The sequence below is a fragment of the Schistocerca nitens genome, chromosome 1, assembly GCF_023898315.1.
Source record: "Schistocerca nitens isolate TAMUIC-IGC-003100 chromosome 1, iqSchNite1.1, whole genome shotgun sequence".
NCBI lineage: Eukaryota > Metazoa > Arthropoda > Insecta > Orthoptera > Acrididae > Schistocerca > Schistocerca nitens.
Window position 1 is genome coordinate 879,484,228 of NC_064614.1, and position 13,588 is coordinate 879,497,815.

A 13,588-nucleotide genomic window follows, 5' to 3' on the forward strand; every position below is an offset into this window, starting at 1 on the left:
TACAACTAAGAAAAATACATGTCAGTCATATATTGCCCAAATTACAATCTATTGTGGTTCAGTCTGTGATTCAGGAACAACATGTAATGTCATATATCCGCAGAAACAAGCAGTGAAGTTTGTTTTGCCACAAGTGTCAGATAATGACTCGATAAATGAAGAACAGGTAAACTTAGTTTTAGTTGCAATTTTGAAATAAGGATTTAAGTTTAAGAGGGATAAAACTCAAGGTATCACACTCAACTCACTTTGAAGCTATGAGTGCGATCCTCCAACATAATACCTTTCGTTATATTTATAATGTTGATTATTGATCACACTTTTTGATTTAGGTACTGTACTAGGTTTGTTCCTGTTGGAGGCTTAGTAAAGAACTTTAAAAAGTTCAGATCAATGTTTTTATTTGTGGGTTGTCAAAGTTGCATTGTATTTTTGAAGTGAGGACCATGAGTGAAATATTAGTTAACAGTAGTGAACGTAGAGGGCGGTCAATGTATCCCCAGATCCATGCTAACTTTGAGCACTCTAACTTTTGCTATTACTTCTTCTGCACTTTAGAAAATATTGTATTAATCGGCATGTAATCCTTTCACACAAGAGTCCCTATGTTCACTTACATAAATATCACAGAAGTTAAAAACACAATCATGGTAATCACATTTGAATCTGCAAATTGGCCAAAGTTTACGGTACTCACATATTTGAATCGACAAGCACGTTGCGTGCAAGAATGAGGTAGTAAATCAACAGCGGACTTCTTGGAGGAACCATTCCAGAATTTTCCTTCAGTGACTTAGGGTTAGCAGAGAAAACATAGCAGAGTCCCGGTGTTCCTACTTATGGGTCTTCCGAGTCTTGACTAGTGCCTCACGTTCTCGGTTCATCGGATGAAATCATGAGATACAGTTGATGTTAATCTGTCCGTCGGCATGAACTAAACCTGGCACCCCATTCATTGCCGTTCCATAATACCAAGGTATGCTTCGGCATTTCTCATTGTCGCTTCATTCAGATATCCATCCACGACGTAAGAAACCAGCACCACTACGAGCAAGCATTCAACACACTAATCCCCGTAACTTGCATATATATCTAACAAATTTTCCACCGGTGTAAGGAAATCAATGCGAAACCTCCTCCGCTAACCACCACAGGAAAGGAAGATGTCAGAATTTGTCAGAATGGGCAGTAAAAATTCAGCCATTGGTGTATGCGCCTTCTTGCCCTACGTCCGCCTTCTCTGCTAGCACTATCCAACATACAGCTGTAACTGAGTCGACGTACCTTGTTCGGTGGTAGAGGCCTCGTTCTCGGCCTCGGTCTCGGTTGTCGGCTGTTCTGTAGAATTGCTGCTCTCGCTGCTCGTTTCGACGGCTGGCCCGATTCCAATAGGCAGCTCGCCTCCGAAGTCACCATTGTCGCCATCCACTGTCCCAGGAAGGAATTCGGGGATACCTATCTCACCATCGTCGCCACCCACTGACCCAAAAGAGAATTCAGGAATACCTATCTCTGGAGCACCATCGTCGCCATCCACTGTCCCTTGTAGGATTTCGGGGATACCTATATCTTGAGCACCACCCTCTGGCCCAAAAAATATTGCGGGAATACCTTGAGCAGCAGCGTAAGGTGCGTGTAGCACGAGCAGACACACGCCAAACAGAACGATTACCAATTTGCTGCTCATTGCTGTCGCGAGTCAGTCTCCGTGTACGTATATTGTGAAGCCAACTGTGAAAGGCAATGAGTTGCACACTACCTTATATAGTGAGTAAAGTGTCCTAACAAAAGATGTCCCACCAAGCTGAAGGTCACACTAATTAGCAGTACACTCGTTGAGGAAAACAAAAATCGGAGCAACTGCGATTGTCGTTTATCTGCTGCTATTACAGCCGAGGCTAGCGACTCAGCATTCTTACTAATACTTGCAACATAGCTTATTCGAAAGGACGAGTTAATTACGAATTACGGAAATATGCACTGTTCCGCAGAATATTTGCACGTAACTCCTCTGTTACAAAGCGTGATGAGCAGTTGAAAACGATATGAAACACGACACACAACAAAATGAGATAAAGAGTACAAAATGGTATAATCTTCCATTATGGTGCAAGTAAGATTAAGATTTATAAATTATAGAGCGCATCAATCACTCGTCCTTTTTTGTAGGTTTTTGTAGGTTCTAATAAAACCTACAAAAAAGGACGACTAATTGCTGCGCTCTATAATTTATAAATCACATAACAGTCGCTGAGTGCACCAACTTTCCTAATGGAAGGTAACCTGAGTAGATTAAGAGTTTCTTCGAGTGAATGCACCAATCATTGAAAGTTGTTTAAATCCATATTCATTTTGCACCTAGCTGTATACATATTAGCCAAAACTTGGCTTCCTTATTCATTTTTTAACAACGTCGATTTCGATTATTTTATTTGCTGACGTGCACTAAATAATATCAGACTGAAATTTTTACATGGTGTGCTCTTTTAAAGACTATTTGTGGTACAAGTGATTGTTGATGCAGGTTTTTATGTCTCTGTCCACATTTAAATAAATTAAAATCGAAATTGCCCAGTCGTGGAAAGTAACCATAAACATACATAACCCTACCGGAAAATGATAGTATTCAAAAAATTGTACATCTACATCTACAAGGATATTCTGCAAATCATATTTAAGTGCCTGGCAGAGGGTTCATCGAACCACCTTCACACTATTTCTCTATTATTCCAATCCCGCACAGCGGCCGGAAAAACGAACCTATATCTTTCCGTGCGGGTTATTTTATTATGACGATCGTTTCTCCCTATGTAAGTGGGCGTCAACAAAATATTTTTGCATTCGGAGGAGAAAACTGGTCATTGAAATTTCGGTAGAAGATTCCGCCGCAACGAAAAACGCCTTTGTTTTAATGATGTATGCGACATCATTTCAGTGAGACTCTCTCCCCTATTTCGTGATAATACAAAACGTGCTGCCTTTCTTAGAACTTTCCTGATGTACTCCGTCAATCCTATCTGGTAAGAATCCCGCACCGCGCTGAGTTTTGTAAAAGAGGACGGACAAGCGCACTGTAGGCAGTCTCTAAGTGCCCTGCACATAAAACGAAGACGCATTGGTTCAAATGGCTCTGAGCACTAAGGGAATTAACTGCTGAGATCATCAGTCCACTATAACTTAGAACTACTTAAACCTTACTAACCTAAGGACATCACTCACACCCATGCCCGAGGCAACATTCGAACCTGCGACCGTAGCGGTCTCGCGGATGCAGACTGTAGCGCCTAGAACCGCTCGGCCATCCCGGCCGGCAAAGACGCATTCTTTGGTTAGCCTTCCCCAAAACATTTTCTATGTGTTCTTTCCAATTTAAGTTGCTCCTAATTGTAATTTCTATGTATTTAGTTGAAATCGGCTTTTAGCTTTGACTGTATTATCATATAATCGAAGTGTAGTAGATTCCTTTTAACGCTCATGTGGACGACCTCACACTTTTCGTTAGTTACCGTCAATTGCCAATTTTTGCATCACACAGAAGCCGCTCGGAGTGGCCGCGCGGTTAGAGGCGCCGAGTCACGGACTGCGCGGCCCCTCCCGCCGGAGGTTCGAGGTTCGAGTCCTCCCTCGGCATGGGTGTTTATTTTGTTCTTGGCATAAGTTAGTTTAAGTAGTGTGGAAGTCTAGGGACCGATGACCTCAGAAGTTTGGTCCCTTAAAAATTCACTCACATTTGAACATTTTGCAACACACAGACATCATTTCTAAATCGTTTTCCTATTTGTTTTGATCTTGTGATGACTTTAGTAGTCGGTGAACGACAGCATTATCTAAATGGAGATAAAGTAAGACGGCTGCTCAGTCTCCTGAATCGTTATATATAAGGAACAGCAAATGGCTGTAAGAGTGTTGCAACTACAATATTAGACTAATCTTGCAACGAATGTAACAAGAAATTTCATTTCTCTCTCTCTCTCTCTCCCTTTCTTTTTCTCCGTGCTGGTACGTCTGTCTGTCTGTGTCTGGATGTCTGTCTGTCTGTCTCTCTCTCTCTCGTCTGAGTCGTCAGTCTTCTGACTGCTTTGATGATCCCCTGCCCCACCCCCATCGAATTCCCCCCCCCCCCCCCCCCCCCCGAGCCGACCATTTCATCTCAGTGTGGCATTTGCACCCTACGTCCTCTCAATTATTTGCTGGATATATTCCAATCTCTGTCTTTCTCTACAATTTTTGCTCTCTACAGCTCCCTCTAGAACCACGAAAGTTATTCCCTAACGTCTTAACAGACGTCCTATCACCCTATCCCTTTTCCTTCATAGTGTTTTCCCTATATTCTTTTCCTCGCAGATTCTGCGCAGAACCTCCTCATTCATTGCCTCGTCAACCCACATGCTTTTCAACTTTATTCTGTAGCATCACATCTTAAACGCTTCGATTCTCTTCAGTTCCGGCATTCCCATACAATGCTGTGCTCCAGACGTACATTCTCAGAACTTTCTTCCTCAAATTAAGACCTAGGTTTCGTACTAGAAGACCCCTTTTGCCAGTGTTAGTCTGCATTCTGTGTCCTCCTTGCTCTGCCCGTCATGAGTTATTTTGCTGCCTGGGTACCAGATTTCCTTAACTTCGTCTACTTCGCGATCCCCAATTCTGATGTTAAGTTTCTCGCTGTTAACATTTTCGCAGCTTCTCACTACTCTCGCCTGTTTTCGATTTACTCTCAGTCCATGTTCTGTACTCCTTAGATTGTTCATTCCATTCAACATATCATGTAATTCTTTTTTACTTTCACTGAGGGTAGCAATGTTGTTAGCGAATCGTATCATTGATATCCTTTCACCCCGAATTTTAATACCGCTTTTGAAACTTCGTTTCGTTTCCCTCATTGCTTAAAGATGTACAGATTGAACAATAGGGGTGAAAGACTACACTCCTTCTTTATGCCCTTTTTAATCCTAGCACTTTGATCTTTGCCTTGCAGTCTTATTATTCCTTCTTGGTTGTCGTACATCTTTATACTACCTCTCTTTCCCTACAGCTTACCGATATTGTCCTTAGAATTGTGAACAACTTGCACCATTTTACGTTGTCGAACGCCTTTCCAGGTCGTCAAATCCAATTGAGGTCTCCTGATTTTTCTTTAGTCTTGTTTTCACTATCAACCGATGTTGCAACTGCCACTCTGGTGCCTTTACCTTTCCTAAAGCCAAACTGTTCGTCATGTAACAAATCCTCAGTTCTTTTCCATTGGTCTAAGGCGCTACAGTCATAGACTGGTTCAAATGGCTCTGAGCACTATGGGACTTAACATCTGAGGTCATCAGTCCCCTAGAACTTAGAACTACTTAAACCTAACTAACCTAAGGACATCACACACATCCATGCACGAGGCAGGATTCGAACCTGCGACCGTAGCAGTCGCGCGCTTCCGGACTACAGCGCCTAGAACCGCATGGCCACCGCGGCCGGCAGTCATAGACTGTGCGGTTGGTCCCGGCGGAGGTTCGAGTCCTCCCTCGGGCATTGGTGTGTGTGTGTGTTTGTTCTTAGGATAATTTAGGTTATTTAGTATGTAAGCTTAGGGACTGATGACCTTAGCAGTTAAGTTCCATACTATTTCACACACTCTTTTCCATTCTTCTGTATATTGTTTCTGTTAACAACCTGGATGCATGGGCAGTTAAGCTATTTGTGGGATAATTCTCATGCTTGTTAGCTTTTGCACCCTTCTGAATTGAGTATCTGACTTTTTTTCGGAAGTCTGACGGTATGTCGCCAGTCTCATACCTTCTACACACCAGTGTGAAGAGTGGTTTTGTAGCCACATCCCCCAATGGTCTCACAAATGCCTTATTTGATCTTAAATCGTCCAAAGCTCTTTTAAATTCTGATTCAAAAACAGGATTCCCTATTTCTTCCCTGTCGTCAAACTTTCTTCTTCTATAATGTCATCAGACAAGTTTTCTCCCTTGTAAAAGCCTTCAGTGTATTCTCTCCATCTGTCCTCTCTCTCTTCTGCGTTTAACTGCGGAATTACCGTTGAGCTCTTAATATCACCGACTTTGCTTTTAATTTCACAGAATTTTGTTTTGTCTTCTCTGTATGTTCAGTCCGCTCTTCCGATAATCATTTCTTTTTCGATTCCTTCACATTTTTCATGCAGTTATTTTGCCCTAGCTTCTATGCATTTTTTATTTATTTTGTTCCCAAGTGACTTGAATTTCTGTATACCTGAATTTCTCTGTACATTTTTGTGCTTCCTTCTTTCGTCTGTCAACTGAAGAATATCTTCTGTTATCCATTGTTTCATCATAGTTACCTTCTTTATACCTACAATTTTCTTTACAACTGAACTGCCCACTGAGCTATTCATTATCGCAGTATCTATGGCCTTAGAGAACTTCACGCGTGTTTCTTCATTCCTTAGTACTTCCATATCCCAGTTTCCTTCTCTCTGATTTTTCCTGACTAGTCTCTCGATCTTCAGTCTATTCTTCATCATTATTAAATTGTTATCAGAGTCTATAACTGCTCCTGCGCAATCGTTTCAATACAGTATGCAATTTCGGATCTCTGCCTGACAATGATGTAATCTAACTGAAATCTTACCTTATCTCGGCCTTTTCCAAGTACGCCTTCTGCTCTTGTGGTTCTTGAACACAGTATTCGCCTTTACTAACTCAAATTTACTGCAGAACTCAATTAGTCTTTCTGCTCTCTCATTCCTGCTACCAAGCATATATTCTTCCTCAACCCTTTCTTCTTTTCCTTCCTCTTCAGCTACGTTCCATTCCCACGAGACTACTAGATTTTTGTCTCCCTTTACCCGTTGAATATCCTTATATACTTTCTCTGTCTCTTCATCCTCGCCATTTATACCTGGACTATTGTTCCCGGTGTTGGTTGGTCACCGAACTGTTCACGGCAACTCACTCTCTGTCTTACTTTTCTAATCATAACCAATCCTCAATGAGATTTTCACTCTGCAGCGGAGTGTGCGCTGATATGAAACTTCCTGGCAGATTAAAACTGTGTGCCCGACCGAGACTCGAGGTTCGCAGGAGAGCTTCTGTAAAGTTTGGAAGGTAGGAGACGAGGTACTGGCAGAAGTAAAGCTGTGAGTACCGGTCGTGAGTCGTGTTTCGGTAGCTCACTTGGTAGAGCACTTGCCCGCGAAAGGCAAAGGTCCCGAGTTCGAGTCTCGGTCGGGCACAGTTTTAATCTGCCAGGAAGTTTCATATCAGCGCACACTCCGCTGCAGAGTGAAAATCTCATTCTGGAAACATCCCCTAGGCTGTGGCTAAGCCATGTCTCCGAAATATCCTTTCTTTCTGGAGTGCTAGTTCTGCAAGGTTCGCAGGAGAGCTTCTGCAAAGTTTGGAAGGTAGGAGACGAGGTACTGGCAGAAGTAAAGCTGTGAGTACCGGGCTTTCTTTCTGGAGTGCTAGTTCTGCAAGGTTCGCAGGAGAGCTTCTGTAAAGTTTGGAAGGTAGGAGACGAGGTACTGGCAGAAATAAAGCTGTGAGTACCGGGCGTGAGTCGTGCTTCGGTAGCTCACTTGGTAGAGCACTTGCCCGCGAAAGGCAAAGGTCCCGAGTTCGAGTCTCGGTCGGGCACACATTTTTAATCTGCCAGAAAGTTTCATAACCAATCCTATTCCAGTTATGCCATTCTTTGATGCTGTTGACATTATCTTATACGCTTGGGCTCAGATTTTCTTATCTTCATTCAGTTTCACTTCACTAACCCCAAACTATATCTAGACTGAGACTTGGAACTTCCTCTTCAGATTTTCTAGCTTCCTTACCACGTTAATACTTCTGACATTCCACACTCCGACTCGTAAAACGTACCCTTTCGTTAGTTACTCAATCTTTTTCTCATAATCACCTCCTCTTGGCAGTCCATTCACGAGGATCCGAATAAACGACTAGTCCCGAATCTTTTGGCAATGGTGGGGTCAACATGACTCTTTTTCAATTACGGGCCAGATACACAAACGTTACACATTATCTGTCTTTAATGCAGTGGTTTCCATCGCCTTTTGCCCCCGCATGCCGTTGATCATTGCTGATTCATTCGCCTTTGAGGGCAGTTTCCCAACCCCAAGGGCAAGAGGGTGCCCTGAACCTCCATCCGGTGGTGGTGGTTGTTGGGATGTTTAAGGGGTACTAAACAGCTAAGGTCATCAGTCCCCCACCCTCCATCCGGTCATCCGCTCTCTTGGACTAGGTCGTAGACCGACTGAGGGTGACTTCCTATGCCGGAAGTCGTCGGCTGCCAAAGCTGGTGATTTTTATTCAGTAGTTAAACCGTGGCGAGGTTCAAACCTGGGACCAATGACGTTTTGATTACTATTCAAAGACGCTATCACTAGACCATGTGTTATACGGATACCTCTGAGCATAGCGCCTGTGTTGGACCTCGGAACAATTTTCTGCTGGCCTCTAAGACCGTGTTTCGAAATGTAGCCTGCTACCCCTATTAGGTATTCGTGAGTGGATCATAGTATTTTAAACATTCTATAAATCCTAAAATTGATATTGAGTTCACCGATTCGTCCACACCAGTGGCCAGCTCAGTTACTACCCGCGCTGAGGTGGACCCCTCAACTTTAGTCGGTGGGGGGCGGGAGAATGGGGCGGGAGTGGGTGTCTCTGTATGTGGCAGGCTGTGAAAGACTTCACGGAGGGCCGAATGTACGGCCTCCCCGTTAATCTGACGAACACTTTCCAGGTGCTTTCTGTGGCTGGCGGTTCATTCAACCAGATGTAGTCACTTGTCGTGTTTTAGATGAAGCTTCTGAGCTTTCAAGATCCTGGGAGTCACAGAGGATGGGACTGTCGATGGAAGCTCGAACGGTACAGCCAACTGCAGGCGGTTTCTCACGTCAGTACCAGTGTTGTGTCTCGCTATGAACTGAAAGAGATTCTCAATGGTTTAGAGCGGCTATCTGAAGTGTTAAAGGCTGGCAGTCATTCTTATGAGATGAAAGCAGAGCTCACCATTTGGAACAAACTCGACAGGCCCGAATGAGAACCTCTGGTACACAGCTGAGTGGAGGCTCTGAATCATATGCTGATACGGTTCTGTGACCATGTAAGCTGTAAATTCCTCGACTTGCGCCATATGGTGGTGGGGCTTTGCGTTCCGCTAATAGAAAGCACTGATGCTAGTCACTGAAAGATGGTTAAATCGGAGATAAGTTCAGCTGAAATTTTTGCAAACAACCTAACGGTGTTCGGAAAGGACAGGCTAATTACATCTTCCGATGGCGTGTTTGTTGCTATTAGTAGTAGTGTATCTTGTAGCGAAACTGAAGTAGATAGTTGTAAGTTAGCATGGTTAGATGTCATTCTTGACAACCGGAATAAAATAATAATTGGGTCTTATTACTGACCTCCCAATTCAGCTGATACAATTTATGTAAGGTTCAAAGCAAACTTGAGTTTAATTTCAAGCACGTATCTGACTCATACAATTATACTTGTAGTTGATGATGACTTCAATTTACCCTCGACATGTTGGCAAAAATACGTCTTTAAATCCGGAGGTACACGTTAAACATGATCCGAAATTGTGCAAAACGCATTATCTGAAAATTATTTTGTGTAAGTAGTTGATGAGCCCACTCGAATAGTAAACGGTTGTAAAAACACACTTGTCCTCTTAGCAACAAATAATTCTGACCTAATAACGAGCATCAAATCGAGTACGGGGATTATTGAAATGGTTTTAGAAGCGAGACTGAGAACCGTAACTCCCAAACTCAGCAAAAATAAATGAAAAACATATATATTCGAAAACCCAGACAATAATTCCGTTGAGCGTTCCTGAGAGACAATCTCAGCTCCTTCGAAGTTAAAATGTAAGTGTAGACCAGATGTGGCTTGAATTCGGAGAAATAGTATCGAAAGCAATTGAGAGATTTATACCAAATAAATTAACAAAAGACGGACCTGATACCCAATGGTACACAAAACAAGCCAGAACACTGTTGCAGAAACAACGAAAAAGGATACCATCAAAGCTCTTCACTTGTTCAATGATCAAATGAATAGATGGACCCTAATGTGAGAATTAAAAATTGCTATTGGCAGTTGGTTCTGTTTGAGAGCAAAGAGTGCACATCGGTAATACAAGGGTCGTGGGGTCAAGTTCTTATGCGGGAACTTTTTTTATATATTTACAACTTTTACGTTACTTACACTACACAATAAGGCTTAATATATTGAAGTCATTAATTTTGTTAATGAAGGATGAAAACAGCCAACCCATAGCGCAAATATCATTGTTTTGTCTTGGTTTCGATACTAACTAAGGGTATCGTCATCAGAATGAGTGACTGCTACTTATAAGATTATTTTAATAAAGATAGGAGAATAGAAAAGATTAAGATGTTTAAGTAGTATTAAAAGTACTAAAAACAGAAAAAGAATTACTTACATAGCTTCACATTGCATGAGGAGTTAAAACATATGAGCTGAAGTGCTCAAGATAAATAAGTGAAAGTTATCATGTAAATCCAACATTAAAACCACGAACATAGTAAATGACTCTTCTCAGTACGACCTATGTAATAAATTGGACAAGTATAACAGGTGATTATCTAAACCCTTCAATTACGCGAACGAGTGATTGCAGATTTTAAATTCTGAATTAGATTTTTCTGCAAACAGTTATTTGTGGTAAGGGCAACTTGAATCCACATCTTTCTTCCTAGCAAACGACGAATTCTGTAGTAAAAGGAAGGCCAGAAGACCCATCAGTACCAGCTATACAGAACATTTATTAGGAAGGAAGAGTACTAATGTGCATAATTCTTCCTTTGCAGAAAATTTGCTAATCACAAACCACAAACCGAACGATCTCGATGAAAATATTTTCCTCCATAAAGAAAAGGAAGGTTATGGACTTGAAGAACTGGAAATTTTTAAGCATATTTCTGTAAATGATGGTGTTATTCTCAATGAACAGTTACAGTTGCGAAATAAGAATTTCTTTAACTGTTTCAAACTACTATTCGCAGCTTTCTAATATACTCTTTTTCTTTGGGTGAAGATCTCCAGACACAGTTCTCAAACATCACTTTCCCACTCCTTTAATTGTTTTTGTCGTTTTCCATGGCTGTTCATTTTATGCACTTCACTGCTATCTGCACTGGATAGGTATCGTTTACAGCTGCTGTTTAATTTTACAGCATTCTCCTGTATATTTCATTTATTACCTATCAATATACTTCTGTTATTAAGCTTGGTATCTTGTTATATTTATTATCATTTATTTTCTGGCGCTCTACCGCTCTACGTCATTCGCGCTCCATAGTTGGCACACGCGGCGCTGTTTCCCCGTAGCGGCGTGATCATTTGACAAACCTTTCAGTCTGACGTCAGACCTAGCGAATCACTGTGCTTGTGGCTTTAATGTTGGTTTACAATATAACTTTGATTTATTTGACTTGAGCGCATCGTCTCATATGTTTTTACTGCCTTTCCAAGCGATATGTATCTACGAAAGTAATGCAATTTCTGTTCTTAGTGCTTCTAGTGATACTTTGTCTATCATTTGGTTATTATTATCCTATGATGACTTAAAAAAATTTATGTAACAGCAATTTATTCTGATCAAGATACCCTTAGTCAGCATCGAAACCAGATAAATGCAATGATTTTTGTGGAACCTGTTGGCTATTTTTATCATTCATTAAAAAAATTAATAAATACGACATACTGAACATTATTTCAATTTATATGTATTGTAAATAAAATAAACATTGAAAATACAGATACAATAAAGTTTCCGCATAGGGACTCGACCCTGCGACCCTCGGATTATCGCCGTGTACTCTTTCCTCTCAGACAGAGCCACCTACCAATGGTAATTTTCCTTCCTCTCACTCTCATCAGTGAACTTAATATTAGGGTGCATACTATCCATTTGATCAATGAAGAGATGTAGAGCTTTGATCTCGTGTGGCCAGATTATAAATGTGTCGCCAAAGTAGCGAAAGAAGCGAGGTGGATGAAGAGGAGTAAAATTTAACGCGAGATCACCGAAATATACCGTAAAGAAATTAGTAACTGCAAGGAGACAATTGAGAACCCATGGCTTACGGATACCTACTAGCAGTAGCGGCCTACGTTTCGAAACATGACAGTAGCGGCCAGCAGAATACTGTTCGGAGCTTCAGAGAGAGGAATAGACAGGGAGAGAAATGGCATTTCATGTTACTTTTCTTGCGAGATTTGTCCAATACTGGAGTTGCAATCTCTCTTACAATTTTTTGAAAACTATCATTTTTGCGGTAGGGATTTTTTTATGATTACTAAACGCAACTGGGCAGTTTCGATTTTAATTCGTTGTTGTGGTTGTTGTGGTCTTCAGTCCTGAGACTAGTTTGATGCAGCTCTCCATGCTACTCTATCCTGTGCAAGCTTCCTCATCTCCCAGTACCTACTGCAACCTATATCCTTCTGAATCTGCTTAGTGTATTCATCTCTTGGTCTCCCTCTACGATTTTTACCCTCCACGCTGCCCTCCAATGCTAAATTTGTGATCCCTTGATGCCTCAAAACATGTCCTACCAACCGATCCCTTCTTCTAGTCAAGTTGTGACACAAACTTCTCTTCTCCCCAATCCTATTCAATACCTCCTCATTAGTTACGTGATCTACCCACCTTATCTTCAGCATTCTTCTGTAGCACCACATTTCGAAAGCTTCTATTCTCTTCTTGTCCAAACTGGTTATCGTCCATGTTTCACTTCCATACATGGCTACACTCCATACAAATACTTTCAGAAACGACTTCCTGACACTTAAATCTATACTCGATGTTAACAAATTTCTCTTCTTCAGAAACGATTTCCTTGCCATTGCCAGTCTACATTTTATATCCTCTCTACTTCGACCATCATCAGTTATTTTGCTCCCTAAATAGCAAAACTCCTTTACTACTTTGTCTCATTTCCCAATCTAATCCCCTCAGCATCACCCGACTTAATTCGACTACATTGCATTATCCTCGTTTTGCTTTTGTTGATGTTCATCTTATATCCTCCTTTCAAGACACTGTCCATTCCGTTCAACTGCTCTTCCAAGTCCTTTGCTGCCTCTGACAGAATTACAATGTCATCGGCGAACCTCAAAGTTTTTACTTCTTCTCCATGAATTTTAATACCTACTCCGAATTTTTCTTTTGATTCCTTTACTGCTTGCTCAATATACAGATTGAATAACATCGGGGAGAGGCTACAACCCTGTCTCACTCCTTACCCAACCACTTCTTCCCTTTCATGCCCCTCGACTCTTATAACTGCCATCTGGTTTCTGTACAAATTGTAAATAGCCTTTCGCTCCTTGTACTTTACCCCTGCCACCTTCAGAATTTGAAAGAGAGTATTCCAGTTAACGTTGTCAAAAGCTTTATCTAAGTCTACAAATTCTAGAAACGTAGGTTTGCCTTTTCTTAATCTTTCTTCTCAGATAAGTCGTAAGGTTAGTATTGCCTCACGTGTTCCAACATTTCTACGGAATCCAAACTGATCTTCCCCGAGGTCCGCTTCTACCAGTTTTTCCATTCGTCTGTAAAG

At 41.5% G+C, this 13,588-nt stretch overlaps 1 protein-coding gene across 4 annotated transcripts in view; it reads right to left on the bottom strand.

The window, feature by feature from the left end:
- LOC126263733 (uncharacterized) overlaps positions 1-1,744 on the bottom strand; it is a 191,105-nt gene extending 189,361 nt beyond the window's left edge. For 2 of the 4 annotated variants that reach the window (XM_049960923.1, XM_049960914.1), the window contains exon 1: positions 1,285-1,744. In XM_049960923.1, coding sequence (XP_049816880.1) covers positions 1,285-1,687 — 403 coding nt within the window. In that variant the 5' untranslated portion in view covers positions 1,688-1,744. The remainder of the gene's footprint in view (positions 1-1,284) is intronic. The other 2 variants (XM_049960929.1, XM_049960904.1) reach the window with 2 other exon arrangements.
- Between the last annotated feature and the right edge of the window lie 11,844 nt (positions 1,745-13,588).